The sequence below is a fragment of the Cryptotermes secundus genome, unplaced genomic scaffold, assembly GCF_002891405.2.
Source record: "Cryptotermes secundus unplaced genomic scaffold, Csec_1.0 scaffold632, whole genome shotgun sequence".
Lineage (NCBI taxonomy): Eukaryota > Metazoa > Arthropoda > Insecta > Blattodea > Kalotermitidae > Cryptotermes > Cryptotermes secundus.
In genome coordinates this window covers 1,553,277-1,575,343 of record NW_019738356.1, presented here as the reverse complement: position 1 = coordinate 1,575,343, position 22,067 = coordinate 1,553,277, and the positions used below count along the sequence as shown (strand labels likewise).

The 22,067-nt window shown below is 41.7% G+C and overlaps 1 protein-coding gene across 4 annotated transcripts in view; it reads left to right on the top strand.

The window, feature by feature from the left end:
• Positions 1-22,067, top strand: part of LOC111870843 (electron transfer flavoprotein-ubiquinone oxidoreductase, mitochondrial) — a 53,759-nt gene that overhangs the window by 24,897 nt on the left and 6,795 nt on the right. For all 4 annotated transcript variants that reach the window (XM_023863422.2, XM_023863423.2, XM_023863426.2 and 1 more), the window contains exons 6-9: positions 1,991-2,203; positions 4,115-4,290; positions 6,347-6,738; positions 9,523-9,744. In XM_023863422.2, coding sequence (XP_023719190.1) covers positions 1,991-2,203; positions 4,115-4,290; positions 6,347-6,738; positions 9,523-9,744 — 1,003 coding nt within the window. The remainder of the gene's footprint in view (positions 1-1,990; positions 2,204-4,114; positions 4,291-6,346; positions 6,739-9,522; positions 9,745-22,067) is intronic.

Here is a 22,067-nt window from a genome sequence, read left to right as displayed (position 1 = left end):
TTACCAAAAAATTACCCCCAAAATGAAAAAATGACCTTAAACCTAAAAATGTAAAAAAATTACAAAAAATTACCTATAAAGTTTAAATTTCTGTAACCAGCAGCTCATATCCAAGATTTATATATTTAAGAACATCGCATAGGATACAAGGAAAGAAAGATGACATGTCATCAAAATCCGGGCCCTGGTCATGACCTAATTGAGGCACTGTTATAGCATTTACTTGGCGAGAGTGAGGAAAACCAAAAACAGAATCTCAGTCAGGGTAGCTGGTATCCCAGCCATGTATTAAGCCAAGCACCTCCAAAACGTTAGTTGACAATGTTCCTAGTACTTTAAGCCCCTTCCACTGAGCAGAAGAAGTGAGGGTAGAACAGGGTAAAACAGCATGTAGGGTGTAGGGAAAGGGGCTTTGAGCAATTATGAAATTAGGAAAGGAAGTAGAGACATGAATAAAAAAGGTGAAGGAAAATGAGAAAATGGTAGAGAAGAGTGGGAAAGCATGATAATAAGACAGAGAAAGGGGGAAAGAATCATGAGAAAGAGGAAAGAACGACTGAAAAACGCAATTTCAGGCATTGTCAGTGAAGCAGTGGAGGTTGAACTCCATCCCAATGTCATGAACAGTGAAGATGGTCTTTCCCTGGGTAAGCCACAGAAACTGCTCACCTGTACTCTGAAGGAGCGGAAGAAGACTCCTCTGAGGAGAAATCATAACCTGGTCGCTACGAGGGGCTCATCACAGCTACCTTTTAAAGGGCCTTCTTTCCCCTTCTCTCACACTTCTTCTTCCTCTTTCTCGCATCTTCTTCCCTTAATTTCTTTTTCCCTTCATTTCATGTAATCTCTGCCACAACAGAACCACACGTTCCAACTGGATTGCGCAGAACCCATTCCTGATACCTCGCTACTCTATATTGCATGCTGTTCTTTTCTACTCATCTCACCCTTTGTACCATGAAGATGGAGGCAGTTGCTTTCTCCATCATGTTGGCACCTATTTGTCAGAATGTGTGCTTGCTTATGTCATGCTCGTTACTTCTGTGGCTCACTCTTTGGCCCTGAAGATGGAGGCAGTGCATTCCTCTGTAACTTGTACCACACTACGTGGTGACATATCCCAGAAGTTACTGTAACATGCCAGGAGACTGTAATCTTGGCATCATAAGGAACTGATTGACTTTTTATATATGGGAAATAACAATGAAAACTGGACATGCAAAGTATGTACAGTAAGAAGTTTTGGAATCAACTTATGGTACCTGTTTTCCTTATTACATTTCATTGTATATGGTGAGGCTATCAAGAACAGTGAATTAGTAATTATACAGTTTAGTGTACTATTTCTGTGCTTGACTGCCCATGTGGTGTGGTGGTCAGAGTTCCTGGCCACAGATCCAGAGGTCTGGGTTGGATCGTGTCTCTACCAGATTTACTGAGAAGTAGTGGGTCTGGAACGGGCTGCACTCAGCCTCGTGAGCATAATTGAGGATCTGTTTTAAGGAAATAGCGGCTCCAGTATGGAAAACCGAGATGAACGGCCATGGGGATGGGTTCAGCTGACCACGTGACAAACTCTATCCACAGAAGTTGGCACTAACTTCGCCGACAAGTGGTTGTTGCTAAATCGGTATAGTTTGCTTGTGGACTACAGCCATGGAGTTTGTTTTGTTTGATGTTTGTATTTCTATGCGTAACTTGGAGGAGTACAGATTACTGTTATGTTAAATCTGTCAAATGTGACCTCAAAGTTCTATGTGTTCCAGACACTGATTACATGGATATTTCATCTGCTCTTTCTTCTCTCCTGTCAGATGTTTGTCCAGTTTGTTTTATGTCATTTTATTTTACATCCACATAAAGAATGGAATGTAATATTCATAGGTACAGTTATATAGAAAAGTGTGATCATGAACTGAAAAAATATGGATGAAACATTCTGGAAACTATATCAGTCTCTTTGAAATTTGTGCATTGTTGCCTTTCTTAGGATAATTTTGAGAGAGGTATGGAGCTGCTTGCCAAATGTACAATATTTGCGGAGGGTTGCCATGGCCACCTAGCAAAACAGCTGTTCCAGAAGTTCAGTCTCCGAGAGAAGTGTGAGCCGCAGACCTATGGTATCGGACTGAAGGAATTGTGGGAAGTGGATCCCAGCAAGCACAGACCGGGCACTGTCGAACATACCGTGGGCTGGCCTTTGGTAAGACATTACCCAGTGCCATGATATAAAACTTAATGTATTCAATATACTGTGTATGCCAGTTCAGTTGTCTTTTCTTAGAGATGTAAATGCTGGTTGTACGTGCTGACCCTGACCAGCTACCTGCATGGAGCAGAGTCTTTCAGCAGTAGTTGATCATCTACCTAAGAAATTCTCGGTTTTACAGAACATCGAGATTCACTACCATGATCACAAGAGCATGCCACTGATCCCTGAGTCAGATGAATCCACACATCATCACAAGTTATTTCTCTAAGGTCCATTGTAATATTATGTAACCTTGGCTCTTGGGGTTTAGCTGCACAGTGTAGTGACCATCTTCAGGGTGAGGGTGAGACAGAAGCAGAAATTTGACTGATACATATGTCTGATGGTAGGGGTAAGGTTGGAGGTATTAAATGTGTATCACGTTTGTCCGATATATTTCAGTGGAAAATCTAGGTATTTCATTTGGTCAATACCACTTCTGCTATACTTACCTGCTTGTGCTTGGGTTTTTAATATGTTTTGTATTGTGTTTCGTGTGCGGAAGGCTATTTCTTTTCGCGTATCCTGAAAATAGCTTAGTAATCCTTATTATTTTTTTGGAGTGCGGTACTGTTCAGTGGGAAGAGCCCATATGGTTAAGAAGGGCTGAAGAAAACCTTTACCCTTTCTCCCATTCCCCTTTTGCCTCACATTCATCGTGAAGATGAAGCCTGCAGAGTATATGGAAACATTACTGCATAGTTAAACTCAGAAAGTTGAAGATAAATGGTAGATACAGGCCACCGTAACTTAAAGATAAAAATGTCATGATATTATTGGAACTCACCTGCCAGATTGCAGCAAGGTGTCATAACCTAGAGAGCCGCACTGCAATATAGTGATCATTGCTGACTCTCCTGGTCTTCTTCAGCTTTATATCATCACATATCTGGAGTGAATTACCGTATTTACGCATGTATAGGCCGCACATTTTTTGCCAAAAATTCCAAGAGGAAAAATGGGGTGTGGCTTATATTCGAAATATTCGAAGTCACACTTCATTTAAAAAAAAAATTATATTCATAATTAGTAATACAGGGTGTTCTACTCCTGAAGTAATATTCCAAGAAAATTATTTTTTCTATAATTTCTGTCTGAAAATTGTGCTGCGGACTATACATGCACGCGGCCTATACATGCATAAATACGGTAATTAATAATTTTTTAATTTGCATAGTGGGAGGTGGAGTCCAGTTGGGTCCACTCAGCACGGCAGCCACTGATTGGCCTATTGTACCTGCCCTGGGTGATTATGATGATGGAGAATTAGGTGGAATGAAGATTGGCAGAGGAAATCGAAGTACTCGGAGAAAACCTACCACAGCACCACTTTGTCCACCACAAATCCCACTTGACCAGACCCTGGATCGAACCCGGGCTGCCGCAGTGGGTAGCCAGTGACTAACCACTTGAGCTATGGCATGGCCTTTATCTGGAGTGAATCTTGACAGGGTTTTGGATTAGAGATGGGCTTATTTATTAAGCCTGCTATGTCTTCACCAGTTGCTCCCTGGTAACGGCTTCTAACAGTGGAAACCCTTCAACTGCACTGACTAAGTCTTCTCTTCACAGACTCCTTTACAAATGACAGCTGACAATTATCTGTTCTTTCTCCAGTGGTCCTCTTTATAACCCCTCAGCACAGACCAACAGAAAAAACAGCTTTCCTGTTGTTGTGCTCCAAGTTTTTCCATGGAAACACGTTTTGTTTGTGAAGTCATTACCCAGTTATGGCTCTGGTATATTTACTTGTCTTGTGGTTGTTGCCTAATACTGGATATTGTTTTGTTTTTTGTTTCAAGATCGTTATCTAGTAACGTCTCTACACACTATAATATTAATAATCTTCTGTGTCTGTTACAGGATGCTCATACATATGGAGGGTCATTTTTGTACCATTTAAATGAGCCGACGCCCATGATTGCTGTTGGATTTGCTATAGGATTGGATTATTCAAACCCATATATAAGCCCTTTTAGAGAATTTCAGAAATTCAAACACCATCCATCAGTCAAACCTATATTTGAAGGAGGAAAGAGGTATGTAAATTCATTGTGCCATGTAGAACCATTGCTAGGCAGTGACCATGAGATAAGTGACTCTACAACAGCCATTGCTAAGCAACGGCTCCCAAAACAAACATGTATGTATATAGGGCAACGATTGCACTGCAACAGAAGAAGGGTGTTTCCTGTGCAGTCTGTGCTAAGATTTTATAAGCAGGACAATTCAGTAATAGTCAGTTGGTTGATGCGTCAGTTAGTGGGATAACAGCTGGGGCTCAGTTGTTGTGAGGTGTTGTTGTTAGATGCTGGTAGCTGAGGCTGGGCACAGTTTGGGAGCATAGAGGAAGGGGAATGTCTGCTGTTGGTTGCCACTACCAAGCAACAATTAGGAAGACGTGACTTTGGACACTAGTGGCTTGTAAGGTGTAGTCAAGCACTGTATCCAAAGAATCCAATAAACCCCATCATTAATCTGAAACCCATCTGTAGTCACTCAGTCATGTGACAATATAAATGATTCTAGCTTGTTTGGAGTCTTACTGCATCTCACTGTAAGCGATGGGATGTGTGTGTTGCAGGATATTAGAGAGAGAATGGGGTAAAGACATGCTGTTCTGATTTCTTCATGAGTGTTTGTTGTAACAGAAAGGAGAGGGAGGAAGGAAAGCAGAGAGGAAGCATGAAATAAAAGCGATCATAAAGTAACGTGGGTCTATCCCTGTGCTACTGATGTGGTGGGGAGGGTTACATGCCCTGATCACCTGGAGAGCTATGCTAGTGGGAGTGTGAGTTCCTGGTAGGGTAAACCATGGTAGTCAGTTTGAAGGGTCAGGTGAAAGGTAAGGTCCTCCATGTTGGAAGCTGGGTGTGGGGCTAACAACTTGACGTCATAAAGTAGCACATCCTTACAGAGCTAACAATAGGTGGCAGATGGAAAGTTTGGGAACAGTGAAGAAAGGTTGTAAGGAAAATAAATTATGTGAGAAACATGGGAAAGTTAAGACCGAGATGATGATGATGATGATGATGATCATCATCATCGTCGTCGTCGTCGTCGTCGTCGTCGTCGTCGTTTTTTTTTTCTTCCTACAGTTGGGTATTCACCCGGTGGCAGTAGAACTTACACTGGTACAGACAAGGAAAGACTATATCCCATAAAGGGAACAATACAAAACAGTACATATAATAAGCAAGGTACACACGGTGCAAATCCAAACATATAAAGTTATAAAAGGGCACGTGCTTGTGTTCGTTTCGCTGCACTCGAACAAGGACACTTCACATTACTTCGCTTGATTCATTCAACTTCACGTAAGGCCTCTATACTTGTAACAGCTTTCCTAACCCTGTTTCTAAATGTGAGATGACTGGAAGATGTAGAGAATGATTTATGAGAGGTAAAATTGAAGAGGTGGAGGGAAAAGGGAAATTATAGAGTGAACTGGGTATTTGTTGTAAGGGAGGCTGAGGTTCCTAGAGCAGTCTAGAAGGAAGGAGTGAGACAGTAAAGGAATATGGGAGAAAGGATGAGGAGGAGGTAAAGATATGAAAGGAATATAGGGAAAGGAAGAAATGCAGTGAGGAATGATAGAGTCAAAGAAGTGATTTTTAATTAAGATCTAAACGTTTGTGACAGTGGTAAATTGCTACAAGTACTATGTTTTTGGACATTATCCATCATTTTGTCTATTTTAAAACACAACGAAACATTGTGTTTTAAAATAGAAACAGGACGGTTTTTTTTAAAAATAGACAAGACGATGGATAATGTCCAAAAACATAGTACTTGAAGTGATTTTTACTCTAAAAAGTCAGTACCAGATGATGGAATACAATTTATATAACAAGTAACGAGGCTTTTTGTTGAAATTCTTAATTGGTGTTATATTAATGTTCTATGTTTATATACTTCTCCTCCTGTTCTTCTGTCATTATTTCCCTCTTATGCGGGTCAGAGGATGAAAAGTTCACAATCCCCACTTCCTTCCTATACCCTTCCTTTCAGTTCCTTGGCATCTCCTTCTTTTTGTCTCAGTGTCATCTGGTTTTAATATGCTAATGTAGTGAAACTTGCCGTTTGACTGTGCAGGATAGCGTATGGTGCCCGTGCTCTTAATGAAGGTGGATTCCAGTCAATACCGAAGCTGACTTTTCCTGGAGGATGTTTAGTTGGCTGCAGTGCTGGTTTTCTCAATGTGCCAAAAATCAAAGGAACACACAATGCAATGAAAAGTGGAATGCTTGCTGCTGAAAGTGCCTTTGAAGCTCTTACCGATGAGAATTCAAAGTCTGAAACATTAGGACTAGAACCAAAAAGTTATGAAGATAAAATAAGGAACAGTTGGGTATGGTCAGAGTTGAAGAGTATCAGAAATGTCCGTCCATCATTCCACAATCCATTTGGGCTCTATGGAGGCCTTCTTTATTCCGGCATCACTATGTTGATCCGAGGAAAGGAGCCATGGACACTCAGTCATGGAGGTGAGAGTGTTAAATTAGCTATAAATTAACTGATTTCAAGCTTATTTTTTTCGCTTAGTGAGGGGTGGAGCCCAGCTAGGTCCACTCGGCACGGCGGCCACTGATTGGCCTATTGTAGACTGCCCCGGGTGATTATGATGATGGAGAATTTGGTGGAATGAAGATTTGCAGGAGAAACCAAAGTACTTGGAGAAAACCCACCCCAGCGCCACTTTGTCCACCACAAATCCCACTTGACAGACCCGGGATCGAACCCAGGCCGCTGCGGTAGGAAGCCAGTGACTAACTGCTTGAGTTATGTCGCAGCCATGATTTCAAGCTTTCATGACAAGTGTTTGCAATCAAGTCTTCCCATGAGATCAGTTGTCAGTATGGAGTTAGTGTCCAATGTCTCATAGACTGTGCTTGTCCCTGTCATCAGTCCCCTATTCTCTGAAACAGCAGATGTGAATTCAATATTGACAAAGCTGAAGGCCTGAGAGAACTTCACATGTAAGTTAATAGTTTATTTAGGTGTTCTCTACAAAGAAAAAGAAAAAAAAGCAAGCCTTTTGTGGAGATTGTGTCTGGCCGTCTGTCTGTGACCTAGAATCAGCGCTGAAACCATGGTACCAACATTTTAAAATCTGATGTGGATGATTTTTAGAGAAAGTTACCATACGGTTTCTACCACTGTATCCAGAGCAGCTCTGGAACCCACCCAGCTTTCTATTCAGTGGACAGCAAGGCCTCTTTCCCCAGGGATAAAGCAGCCTGAGCATGAAGCTTGCTACTGATCTTTGTATAGTGTTGAGATTAAGAATGAGCAGAACTGTACCTCTGTTTCTCCATATGTCTTCATGGTGAGGTGCTTTGTACCCTTTCACTGCTAGTATGATAAGTAACTCTCAGTACCCTCTGTGCTGAATTATTTTTTAATAAATCTTTTATAAATAATTTAAGTACAAAGTATGAAAATGTGTGATAAAATGTAACTAATCTTACCTCAGACAGAGAACAGACAGCAGAAGTTGCAGAAATGTTGAATTATTCAGTATTTTTCACAGGGGAAAGTCCATTTAAATCAGGGTTGTCCAAGATGGCCAAAAAATTACATAATTCACTATCCTAGAATCACTGTATTTATATCACAGTCTGATCACTATGTCACATGTTGACCAAAGTCCAGAACTTTATTTAAAACTATTATAGAAAGCACTGTGCACTATACAAAGCCATTTTTACTAGCCTTGTGAAATACCCACATGACCATGGAGCGCATGCTTTGCTGTGCAGATGCAACGTTTTACATTTCTTAAACTAGAGGGCAGAAGAATGCAGCCATTGAAATGAATGATGCTTCATTACGTTCCCAATAGATGACTCTATGCACCTGCCAAGTTTGAATGAGATTGGTGCAAAGAAACCTGAGATTTGAAACTCTAAAGTCACAATACAGGTTTTGTCAATCACAGCAAGGTTGCCATGTTTTTGAGAGATCAACATATGCCAACCGCAGCAGTGTAATGGTTAATTAGGGACAGGGGCAACTTTATTTACTTAGACAATGAAGTCCATTTCATTAAGCCATAAATGGAGTTTTTCATGTGCAGTGTATATTCCTGATTATCTGTTTTAATGAAGAGGAAAACACACATGAATAATTAATAAAAAGAAAAAGGATAATCCAAGATGTTTTGTGTGCGGAAATATACACATACTGACTGCAAAATGTGTTTTTTTTTTCATTTTTCTCTTCTGTTCAAAACCTTTTTTATTCCAATATATATATATGTAGCAAGTTGTCCTTGAGGTATGTGCAGACATGCACATAATTGTGCAGGTCGAGCGATCATTCATATTGTCCGGTCTAAATGAAAATTTAAATGGCTGTCCAATTTTTCATAAAATTCTCCAATATTAGATTTTATTTAAAAACCTTTTCACCTGTTCTTGAGTTATTTCATGTGTGCAGACAAATGGATGGGCAGAGGGGTTGAGCAGACTTATAATTGCTCTGCAGGGTTGCAGATGCACCTAGGAAAGGTCCACAGATAACCAGAAACTGGACAGGATAGTCTGTGCACCAATAATTGGGAGTATACAGTATATTAAAACCAGTCTAAAATATTGTAGCATGTAGAGCTGTTACTATGCAATGACCGCAAGATAAGTAAATATACCAGAGCTGTTTCTAGGCAACAGCTTGGTAAATGTGTTCCTGTGGTAAGGGATATGCATAGGGGCACTATTGGAAACTTTTATATGGTGGTCCATGCCGAGGAGTTATAAGGAAGACAGCTGGGCAACCAAATCATTTCTGAAGAAAAAGTCAGTTACAGTGAGTTAAGTTGCCAGTTGAAAGTCAGGCTGTGGAGAGAAAACTAGGAGGTTGGTATGAAATGGCTGCAGCTGGAAGGTAGCCGCCATTCAGAGATGACTTGAGCCCAGAAGCAGAGGAATAGCTGTTGTTAAAAGGTGTTAATGAGGAAATGTCTAGTGAAGACGCCGCAGTCTGGAAAGGACTTAGCATGATTTATAAATTGTGTAAATCAGCAATGGCACTATAATTAAGTCAAATTATGAGTTGAATGTTAAAGTGATCATTAAAACGAAAATCCAGTCCAAAACCCTGTCGAGAGTCACTCTGACTGCGTGACAATATTATAAGCAGACCGCGAGTAAACTGTCTTCTGTCCATCAAGACAAAGAGTGTTGAGTTTGTCTCCAAGGTAACTGTACACATGGGGCAGGTTCTGTTACCCCCGTTTGTTTTAAGTCGTTATGTATCTTGTCCAATTACAGATCCTGATCATAAAAGACTGAAACCTGCATCTGAATGCAAACCTATAGAGTACCCAAAGCCTGATGGTGTTATCAGCTTTGACCTTCTGACCTCCGTGGCTCTGACCGGAACTAACCATGAAGGTGACCAACCTCCTCATCTCACACTTAAGGATGATACAGTTCCTGTCAAGAGAAACCTGGCTGTGTTCAATGGACCAGAACAGAGGTTCTGCCCCGCTGGTGAGTAATAGGAATAATGCTGGGTTTGAGGTTGTCACAGGAGTGGCTATGAAGGTACTGTCTTCCAGGACATGAAGCTATTTAGTCCCTGTAGAAGTTTGAGCCAGGGATGCAAGAGGCATATGCTAAGCAGGGCATACATATTTATGTTTCTTCTAATTTCTGGAAGTAAATTTAATTCAAATTTATGTATGGACATTAAGATTGTTGTGTTCTGGAATGTAACATGGTGTAGTCTGGTAGACAGTGGTGGAAATGACGTTTTGGAACTACACAGACTTTTCAGATCAGTTGGAAAGTTCCAGGGAATAATCAACATATATTACAAGGAAATTATCACGGTGCAGGGTCATGAATTCGTTCCTGTGTATATTGTCAAGAACTGTTATTAAGATGTCGTAAGCTAATGGAAATGGGTTCCATAAAATGAATCGCTCTGGAGCTAAGTAGATTATTTCCACCCATGTCTACCCTCATTTCCAGGCTGATTGGTAGTGTGTACCAGCATTTAGGAGGAATGCCTTCATCTTCACCATAGAAGAAGTCGGTCTTCAGCTTCGTCTTAATGTTCAGGGCTGAAGATATAGGCAGCAGGTTCTGTTTGTAACATGGCACCTATCACATATATGGCATCATATCCCAGAAGAATATAATCTTAATAATCATTACTGTTAGAATCAGAAATTTTTTAACATCAAAGTTTATTATTTATTTTGTATTTTAGAATTTTATTTAAATCAGTTTGACTTCTCTTGTATTTGGCTCACCCATCTTGCTTGAGAACAGTTTTTAACCATTTTGGCATTTACATCTTTTATAGAACTTCATAAAAGCTATCCCTGTAACAGGCCATGGAAGCACTTAGGGTCGTGTGACATCAAGGCTCCCACATTTTCTAGACTTTCAGCTCACAGATATCAGTAAGGTTGTCAGCCTTACATGCCAGCCGCCCTTTACCCCCAGGAAGATTCGTGGTACTCATTTCTGTTAGAGGCTGAGTCTACCCAGGGCCATAGTGCAGCTGGAAGGATTAGATCAATTGAAAAATCCAGTAACCTCATCGGGAATCAAACTCGCAATCTTCTAGCTTGTAGCATGGTGCCTCAGCCAACTATGCTACTGTGTGTCCCCATAAAACTTAATATGTTATCAGAAATTATAATGAACATATAACTGAATGTGCGATGTAATACAACAAAAATGTGAGTATATTACCAGGCAGTAGCTCATGTTATCAGTAGTGTTGCGATATTGTGTTTGGAGTTTTCCCTTTGCTTCTGATGCATTTCCCTCCTGAATACAAGATTGAATCCACCATGCTGTACTAACTCTAATGAAAACATTCAGTCTGCTACAGATGTATAATATGGTAATGTATGTAGTTAGGTAACGGTGCAGTAAACATCTCCTGGCTTAAGTGCGTAACAACAGTACATGATCATTGCCAGGCAGCGGCTCAGTAAACACCCATGACCGACGTGCACACAATGATAGAAGGACATCCATCTGTAGGCCAGAACCAAAATTTGGGCATGCAAAATAGGATATTTTCTGTAGATCCAGCCAGCATGCCAATGGACTGGCTGGTTGGTGAATATGTGACATGTTTTCTCTGTGACGTGTGTCCGTGCTGCATATATATAAGTGAGCAGAATTCTGAAACTGAAGCAGTAAGCTGGCGGAATGAGTAGTAGACAGTGTTCAGCTGAGTTCCAAGGTTCCAGAGCGATTGAACAAGAAACGGCAAGAAGACTTCATAGTGGTTTGAAGTGCTAGTTTCTGTGTTGAGAGAATTAGACTAGACAGTTGAAGTCAGTTGTCAGGTAGTTCATAGGTAAAGAATTAGAAGTTGGCCTGTGAAGACTTAGTGTGTGACTAGAAGATTTAGTCACAGTGAGACTGTTTTAATTCCGTTACCAGGAGGCGAATAGCGCAGACTGAGAATCCTAGCGCATGTGTAATGATGAACTATAAATTGTGTAAATCAGCAGTAGCGCTGTATTTCTTGTAATTATGAGAGATTGTAACCGACGTGCCAATAAATCCAATCTAGAACCCGTTATATTCACCACGCATACCCCCTCCCCCCTCCCTACATGTGACAGTATGCATAACAACATATTTCAATGAAACTTTCACCATTTACGTACAACACATGCATGTTCACAGTTGTGGCTTTTGGGATTATTCACTGCTGTACTTCTGTCTCTTTCTCTTCATAACACTGCAGGGAAAAGCCTATTCTGCAGAGAGCTTCCCCCTGCCCCCCATTCCAGACCCCTCTATCCTCCACTCAGGGCTTCTTTTGTGACAGGGAGCAGATACACTGTATATATGATCAGTATGTTAGTACCAAGAAGTTAGTCATTTACCCAAGAGATGGCAGTAAATGCTTGAAAATATCACCAGTGCTTTTGCGCGCTTTGAACAAGGGTGGAAATCCTATTGTGAGGCACAGTCAGGCTCATATACTAGGAAAGGGTTAAGCTGGAGGAACTGAGAAAAATCTTGTGAGGATAGCAGACTCCCTGGCCATAGCTCAGATGAAATACTGCCCAAAGATAAGTTAGATTTCTTATGCTAGACACATTTATGTTGGAAATTTTTCTTGCCAAATGCTGAGACATGAGTACTTTATCCTGTGTGAAATTTTGTAAAATGATTCTCTTTAACTGCAAGGTGTTGTTAGTCCTGTGTCCAGCCCCCAATCTGAAGGAACACCCCTTGTTGGCTGTCCATGACTGCTTATTCACTGTAGCCACACCTGTACCGCATAACTTGCTTTCCAGTGTGTATACAGTGTAATAACATGTAGAAAGATTAAGTTGATTTTCCTTATTTTGTTATGTTATTTCCACCAGCTGTGACAGTTGAGTGGCTAGTACTCTTGCTTCATATTCAGAAGGTCTCGGGTTAAAATCTCTGCATGGAGATGAACAATCCTGACTGAGGTTTTTCATGGTGTCTCTCACTCTGTCCAGGCACATGGAAAGATAGTACCTCATATCAGGCTATGACCACTTCCTGTTGAATTCACTAATCACTGATCATCCTGCTACTCACACATATATAAACTTATCAATTGAAAGTGTCATTATAAAAGCAAGAAGCGAAGAATATGCCCAGATGGACCAGCTTGCACCGTATCAGGGAACCACTCAGGATGAGCAGCCTTAAAGAGGGAGCAGTTGGAGAGTAAAATCCATGGAAAAACTGAGCCACAGAAAAGGATGTGAAACCAAGCACAGCCCTCAGAAAAGGAGAAATGGCTGTATAAATAGCCTTAGGAGGAGAGCAATGCAACATGTCGCCTGAAGGCCGGAATAGTAAAGCCAGAGGAGACGTTCATTGCTAGGCAACGACTCGGTAAACACGTTCCCATGACAACGAATACACAAGCAACAAGAGAGGAATTATTAGGAAACGGTATTCTCTGTTAGGTCTGCTCCAAGGCTATATAATGAACACGCCCAGGCCACCTGATGTGATAATTGAGAGAGTTGCTTGAGATGTCAGATAATTGAGGAATCGAGAGAGTTAGTTGAGGGTTGGCGGTTCAGTTGTGAAGAAAAGAACTGCAAGAGTTTGGCTGTGAAAAGAAGACGTTATGTGTGCTGTAGTTACGGTGAGTTAGTTATAAATCCGTTGCCAGGATACGACTCAGTGAAGATTTAGAAGACTTAGAGTGTCATAGTGATTTGTAAAGTGTGTAGATCAGTGATAGCACTATAATTACTTGTAATTGTGAGTGGTGGTAATAAATCTATTTTCCGTTCCATACCCTGTCTATAGTTACACCCCAAAATACGTGACAGTCATTGATACCTGATTGTTCTATGCAGATAGTCAATAAGTTTTGTACAATTTATGTGTAAAGAAAAAGGACCATGGTATAGGAGAAATTGTCTTAGGCAGTAAAACTTCTGAATTCTCGACTGGAGGTGACTGGTTCAAATCTTAGCCATGATACCTGCTGTCCTGGTTATCTGTTCTCTGAGGATTTTCATGATTTTCCCTAGTCCCTTCAAGTGACTGCAAGGCTAATACATTTAGATAAGCCATGACTGCCCCCTGCTACTTTCATTTCAATTCATCGCCCATTAATCATTCCGTCTTTCAGTGCTATAAATTCTGAGTTACTGTAACAGCTTCATTAAATGAACAGAAATTAGTCAAGTGTGTTTATGTTTTCCTATCTCATGTCTTTGTACAACATTGTCATTCATCAACATAAGGAGTCGTTCAAAGGAGAGTAATTTATATAACTGTTTTCAGTGTGAACCATTCCAAATACTGTGCAATGTTTGGAAGAAATAACATTCTTGTGTTTCTGGTGCCAGGTGTATTCTGTGAAACTCCAATTATTTTTAACTGGGACTGGATCCTGTAAAAGAATGTAATTTACAATTGAAAAGCTCTGTGGCCCGTGTAACGATAGTAATATTTCCCAGTCAGTTGGATGATAAATTGTCCTACTTAATGTTGTTTACTTTAATTGGGTGAAAAGATAAAATTTCAGATCTTTATAATGTACAAAAAATTTAATTCTTTATTATATAAAATCTCATTGCACATTTTCCACAATACCACAACATCTTAGACACATTTGCAGCCCTGCAGAGCACATATTAAATTTATTTGTCCTTAAATTTCTCATTGTCACTAATGTCGTTCCCATCTCAGACGTTTGCATATCCATGATGGTTATATTATTTATCACAGGAGATTAAAAATTACTAAGTTTGAGTCAACCCAAGTTGTATGATGTGCCAAGTTTCATGAAAATCCATAGATTAATCGAGAAGTTAGAGGGGAGTCATGTGGATATTAGGATCGTAAGGTGTCATACATACATTTTTTTCCCTTGGCACTACAGCCCCAGTGGGCCTAGGCCTACCTCCATGAACTTCTCCGTTCACTTCGGTTTTTCTAGATCTTACACATTCGGTAGGACTCCTTGGGCGGGTGATCAGGTCGTCATAAGGCCCCTACCTGTACACAACACAGAAAAACGCACACACACAAACTAAACATCCATGCCCCGACTGGGATTCGAACCCACGATCTCAGTTTCCAAGCGAGCGAAGACAGTACATGCCTTACATACATACATACATACATACATAAATTTTGTACAAATTTCCCTCTGTATAAAGAGTTATTGGGAAAAAACACTCCATTTGTATTACAGAGACAATGGGTAGTGCTATTTAGTGAAATAATCTCTGTTTATTGTGAGAATCGTAAATTAACCAACCAGCTAACTAACTCCATGGAGCCAAGTCCTCGAGAAGCTGCCAGTTGCTCAGGTACTCAAGAATTTCCCAATATTTTATAGAACCTGAAGTTTAATTACTGAGTTAACAGGAGCCATCAACTGGTCCCTATCCTGAGCCAGATGAATCCAGTCCATACCACCCCATCTTATTTCTTTTAAGTTTCATTTTAATATCCTTCCATGCACATGTAGGTCTTTCGACTGGTCTCTTTTCTTATGGCTTTACCACCAAAACTATATGCATTCTTCTCACCTCCATGCGAGCTACATGCCCATCGCATCCTTCTTGACTTGATCATTCTAATTATACGTATTTAGCGATTCTGAGTATCATACTAAGTATAAATACGCGGTATTGTCGTGACTTGGCTGTGGGCTGGATGACTGAGGAACTGAAGTTCGATCCCCGTCAGAAGTAGATACACAGCGTCCGTTTTCAGTTCCACGAATTAATTGCCCAATTGCCCATTTTGATTTTACTCTCTGTTTCTTATTGCGACGTGCAGTATGCACAGCTGTTTCGTGTGCTGCTTAACTGCTATCGATTTCATGGGGTGTGTGATTCATGCAGAACCCTGACTGCTACTGTCCGTGCCTCCCCCCCCCGGTTCTCCCAGGACAAAAGATGTGTGTGGTGACACGCTGGCCCATGGAACCGTGTATAATTGGAACCAATCTGCGATTAGATGCCACGAACCACCCTTACACCTCAGCATCACATATATACAACGTGATGCGTCATAAGTCTTGCTTTGTGTTGGAGATTTGTGTGTGTGTGTGTGCAAATGGTTCATACTATGCGTCACTATATCATGGAGCAGGATGATGAAATTTATCTCAATATATGCGGTTGCTGGAGTCGGTATATTTACGGGCTAGACGTCCGGGGTTCGATTCCTGTCAGGGTCGACAGATTATTTTTTCTTCACAGTTTTCTTGTGCTTAATTAGTTAAGCACTATGCCATGAATACATAGGGGAGAGTGGAGGTATAGCTCCACAATTCTTGACTTCGGTACTAGATGGAGGTGCCACTTCACCTCCGGGGAAAGAGCCCATGTACCCATTGGGTAGGAGGGTAGGTGGGCCCCGGAGCCAGCCAGGACGCTGTGAAGAATGGGTAAATCTTTCCGGGAATCGAAGCCGAGCCCGTAGTCCATCGATATACCCACTGAGCCATCCCGAACTCTAAAGTAATGCAGTCATTTAATGTGATGATGTCGCTTTGGTGTGTATATTGGAATCATCCCCTACGTCACGTTTAACTAAAATATTCACGAGAACGAAATTCATGTTGGATCAGTCGATTATGGGGCGGGTTTGCGCCGTGGCATGCGGGCTGCCTGCTCTGCGTGGATTCGTCCACCCCGTGTCTCTTCTGCGGCTGGCTGTTTTCGGGGCGGGTGGAACGACCCCGAGCAGTGATATCGACCTCGAGCCAGTCTCCCCTTGAACTTGGTCTCTCCGGTGCTTGACCCTCTGTGACCCTGAACCTGGCGAATCCACAGGCTTTAGCGCGGTGAGGTTGGTTGATGCGTACTTCTGTTGATAACAGCCTCTTTTCAACCACTGCGGTTTGTGGGATGTAGTTATGGGACGTTTTAATGCTTTTTGATTCCTTTATTGAAGTTAATGGAATTGGCGGTGGAGGCAGTCTATATATACATATTCTTCCCAATATCTGAATCGAATAATCGTAATTTACTTTTTAATTTGTGCTCCCTGAGTTTGGTGATTACTTTTAGAGTGTTTATTTTGCTCTCCAAAGTCACAGATTAAATCACACATAAATAGGACTATGCTCAATCTGCTATAAGAGCGGGGGGCACGTCATTGATAAGTTACTGACGTAGATTGAGACATCATAAAAAGTTACTAGATTCTGTTTTCAGCGTGGTTCGGGAAGGAAATTCAGGTATCCCTCCACCGGTATCGTCTTCCGATTCCTACACAAGGAATGACGTTCCCTTGTTCACAGAGTGGACATTAGCTACCGGACTTGAAGAAACAAAGTGTTTCTTGCATGCACGTAGTTACTTACTCATGGAGCTGAGCCCTTCTTGAGGAGCCGCCAATTCTGCAGCTACTCAAGAATTTCCAAGCATTTTATCGAACCCGAAGGTTGATTACCGTGTTGACAAGAGCCCTCCACTGGTCCCTATCCTGAGCCAGATCAATCGAATCCATACCATCCCATCCTGTCTCTCCAAGATCCGTTTTAATATTGTCCACCCACCTACGCCTTGGTCTCTTTCCTTTTGGCTTTCCCACCAATATCCCATATGCATTCCTCTTCTCCCCATTCGTGTTACATGCCCTGCCCACCTCATCCTCCTTGACTTGATCGTTCTAATTATACTTGGAGAAGAGTACAAGTTATGAAGCTCCTCATTATGCAGTTTTCTCCAACCTTTTGTCGCTTCATCCCTCTTCGGTCCAAATATTCTCCTCAACACCCTGTTCTCAAACACCCTCAGTCTCTGTTCCTCCCCTAATGTCAGAGACCAAGTTTCACTTCCATACAGAACCACAGACAAAATTATTTTCTTGCATGCACTGTCCCATAAATTCAGTTTATTGGATTTAGAGACGGCTGAGAAATGTCTGATGAAAATTGAACGGAAAATTCTGCTTCGCTGTGTTTCTTGACGTACACTAATCGACTCTGTATAAATATTACTGTCTTTGGGGATGTGACGCCGTGTAGTTAACCAGCGTTTCGGAAGAACCTGCTGTACCGTTCTTTTTCCCCCGCTCTCAGATTACTGTTTTAACATACAGAGCCGCCGAGCGGGTGAGACTCTTATTCGGGAAGTACTTGGTTCGAATCTCGGCCTGGCTGCCGGGCATCCGTGCAGTGAGTTTTCGTGGTTTTCTTCTGTCCCTCCAATGAATTGCCCTGTTAGTAGCTCGATTAGAACATGATGTTTTCCTTCCAGATTCATTCCCATTCACTATTCATGATCCTACCATTCGGCTGTGTGTATTTTGAAATACTGACAGTGTCATAAAATGAATCGCCATAGAAGATTGAGGCAAGAAGTTCTTCCGAAACATTCACAACGATATACTATTGTACACGGCGTCATACTCCCCAAGGCAGCAATTCTAAGATTTATATTGTCTGAGTCTCCATATTATGCAGTGCTACCAACTTCAGTTTCGAAGTGAATTTCTGCCCATTCTCATTCTTCCAACTGCTCCGCATTTATTAGTCATACTGTCATCGGACGCTTATAGTTAGCGTCGTTAAACAGCTAATTACGAAAAGAAATAAGGAATCGATTAGCCAATCAGAATGGCCGCGTGACCAGTGGCGCGAAATGTTTTTGCCCGCACAAACACCGGGATCGTAGGTTTCAGTCCCACTCGAAACATGCGTTTTGTTTGTTTGTTATCCTGTGTAGGTATCAGCCTTCTGACGGGCTGATCCCCCATCAGAGGAGTCCTGCCATCTGTGTAAGATTCCTAATTTCAGATTAATTCTGAATGGGATCAGACCAAATAATAATAATAATTACGAATGCTTGCTAACCTGGATTGATTCTATCTTTTATATTGTGTGTGTGTTGCTGTCTGGTGTTTAATTCTTATAATGTTACGAATATTCAGTTATAGAAGTGAAAAGTGTGAAAGATGGTATAAATACGTAAGTGTAGTAAAGCGAAATGAAGGGAAAATGAGAACATTACATTATGCATTCATTGCTGTTATTTTTATTTATATATATTATGTTAATTTTCTACTAATGTTGTGTTTTCTTCTAATGTTTGTGTGCTGTGTTTTGTTTGAACGTGTTTATGTTNTTTATCTGTGTTATTTGTCTGTTGTCTTATTGTAGTACCACTGCCACCGGGTGAAAACCCATTTGTAGTTAAATAATAATAATAATAAAAAGGGCCTAATCCGTCAAGATGGAGGAAGAAGAAAAAGAAGCGATTTAAAATTATCGATATTTCTCCCGTATAACCCTTCCAAGTGAAGTTGTGTCTTGAGAAACAACATAGATACCCCTACGTATGTAGGTCGAAGCAACTCTGCCCTGATTATGTGCACATCGCGTTACTAGAACAGCAGCGCCGTCACAAAGAAAGGCCGAGGTAATATTGTTATGATGTACTTGCAGAAGCGCATAGAATCTCGTTAAAGTTGCCCGTTTCCAATTGAGGACAGTAAATTTATTGCGACATCTTGTTTTATTTTCGCAGCCTCGTACCAAAGCTTACACACTCGATTCGCACGTTTCACAGCGTACCGAGAATTCAGTCAAATATGACGCTGTATAGTCTGGTAAGAGATCAGTGACGTTTCGGTGGAACATAATACCTACATCTTCGGGGTAGAAGAATGAGGGAAGCAAGTAGGAAGAGCTTCGTGTACAAGAGTTGATTCCGTCCTGAGAAAACCAGTAGAATCAAGGAGATTATTCTTCGACCTTGAAGATGGAGGTAGTACGTTCACTCGAAACGTCTGTGAACTTCTGTCAGATTAAACGGCGTCATGTCCTAGAAGATATTATTGGTCTTAGTCACCGCTGTGTTAGCCTGAGGTCTCCGCTAAGAAGCACAACCGGTTAATGCAGTTTAGAAAAAATATTCGCTGTTTGTCGTGAGAATCACATGAAACAGGTCAACACACTTCGCGGACAGAATTCCGAATTCTTTAATGTTAGAGCAGGTGGTACACGTGGTAACCACTGTGGTGTAAAGAGTTAATCTCGACACGTGTTTGCCCTGTGTCGTTTAGTTTTTGATGGGCAGGGTTAGGGACTGTGTTGAAAAAACCGTAGCCTAACTCATCAACAAATTTCTTGCGCTGTTTGGTCCCCAGGCACTCGGCATCTCCGTAGCAACAACCATGTAATCTTGTTACTCGGGCGCGCGTGTCCTAAACCCCTTCCTTCTCCTGCTCTGAGTAGGGCGGTAATTCTGTTATCTTGCAAGGGAATTGAAAAGGCACTGATGAAATGTGCGAGTCTGTATTTCGAATACTCCCACCGGTATTGGAATTATTAAAAAATAAATAAAAAACCTTCGTTTTGCCCAACGTCCATCCTTTTCTACTATCGTCACCTTTCCTACGGACAGATAACTGACTCCATGTAGCTGAGTCCTTCCTGAGAAGCAACCAGTCGCTCAGCTACTCAAATATTTCACAACATTTTATGAAACCCGAAGGTTCATTACCGTGTTCATAATCCCTGTTCTGAGCAAGACATATACAGCCCATACCACCCCATCCTATTAAAATCCATCTTAATATTATCACCGGAAGGTTGCGGGTTCGATTCCCGATACGTTCATTTTTTATTTTTTTTAATTTACCCGATCCTTCCGGGGGCACGCGGTAGCTAGTTGGTTGAGGTACTGTACTACAAGCCGGAATGTCGCGGGTTCAAGTCCCGATGAGATCATTGGATTTTTTTCAATTTACCTAATCCTTCCAGCCGCACTATGGCCCTGGGGTCGACTCAGCCTCTAACAGAAATGAGTACCAGGAATGTTCTTTGGGGTAAAGGGCGTGCGGCGCCTAAGGCTGACAACCTTACCACCATCTATGAGCCGATTATCTAGAAAATGTAGGAACCTCGACGTCTCACAACCCTATGGGCTTCCATGGCCTGTTACAGGGATACCTTTACTTACTTTTACGTAATCCTTCCAGCCGCACTGTATCCCTGGATTCGACTCAACGTCTAACGGAAATGAGTGCCGGGAATCTTCCTGTGGGAGTAAAGGACGCCCGGCGCGTGAGGCTGACAACCTCACCGCCATCTGTGAGCCGATTGTCTAGAAAATGTGGAGGCATCGACGTGTCATTGCGTAATCGGGAAACTGTCCCTGCGTTTGCCTGAATAACCTGAGGAAACCTACGGAAACCCTTAGGATTGGTGGTATCCAGGTCGAGTTTTGAACTGAGCACCTCCCAGAATTCGGGCGTAGGGCATTAATTCTACACCAGCTCGCTCGGTTAAGGCAATTGTGACGGTGAATATTAAGATTAAAATCGTATTGGAAATGCCGTATAGTCTGCTATATAGGTCTGCTGACGTTTCGGAGGAACCTACTGCGTCTCATCCAACTAGAACTCCGCTTTCTGTTCGTTTCTTACTTATTTTGGCTTACTCGTAGACAGGACGGCGGTAAAACTTCTACCAGACTACACGGCATCAAATCACAGGGCCGTGAGAATATAGAATCCAACATTGCAGAGGCTACTTGTCAAGCAAACAGTCTATAGCGACAGGATCATTCGGGCTCGTTAATTGCCCGTGGTGCGAACAGAGGGCTCAGAATAATTAGTAAGTCCAGTATCGCTTCACTCTGTAGCAACTGTCGTCTTGTTGACCCCACGCTGTGCCGTATTACTTCATCTCATCCTTGTATATTACAGGAGAGACAGTTTCATTGTATCGTGTCTTTATTGGATACTTCTTCATATATGTCTGACGTCTTCCTGTATCGTGACATCTATCAATAACTACTTCATCATCCCTCACCCTTACATACAGTTTCTTGCCCCTGTATTCGTATTTCGCCCTTGTCACTTTTTATGTTTTTATCTTACGAGTTTATTGTTTTCATTGTTTCATCCGTTTGACAGTGTACATCATTATATTCACTCCTTGATCGTAGGAATAGTCACGTGACTAGAGAGAGTTTGTAAAGTGAAATTTAATAACGTGACTGGATATTTACCATAGGCGCAATATTGTAAAGGGGGGGTTACGTTCCAGAACGACCAGACACGAACCCCACAAATATGAATTCCCCCCCCCCCCAAAAAAAAGAACCTCCGTGGTTTTAGTCCGCAAGCGAACTCTACCGACCGAGCGACCGCCACTTGTCGGCAAAGTTAGTGCCAACTTTAGCGGATAGAGGGTGTCGCGTGGTTAGCGCAACGAATCCCCACGGCCGTTGATCTCGGTTTTCTAGACCGGAGCCGCTATTTCCTTGAAATAGTTCCTCACTTATCCTCACGAGGCTGAGTGAACCCCGTTCCAGATCCACTAGTTCTCAGAAAATCTGGTAGTGCCGAGAATCGAA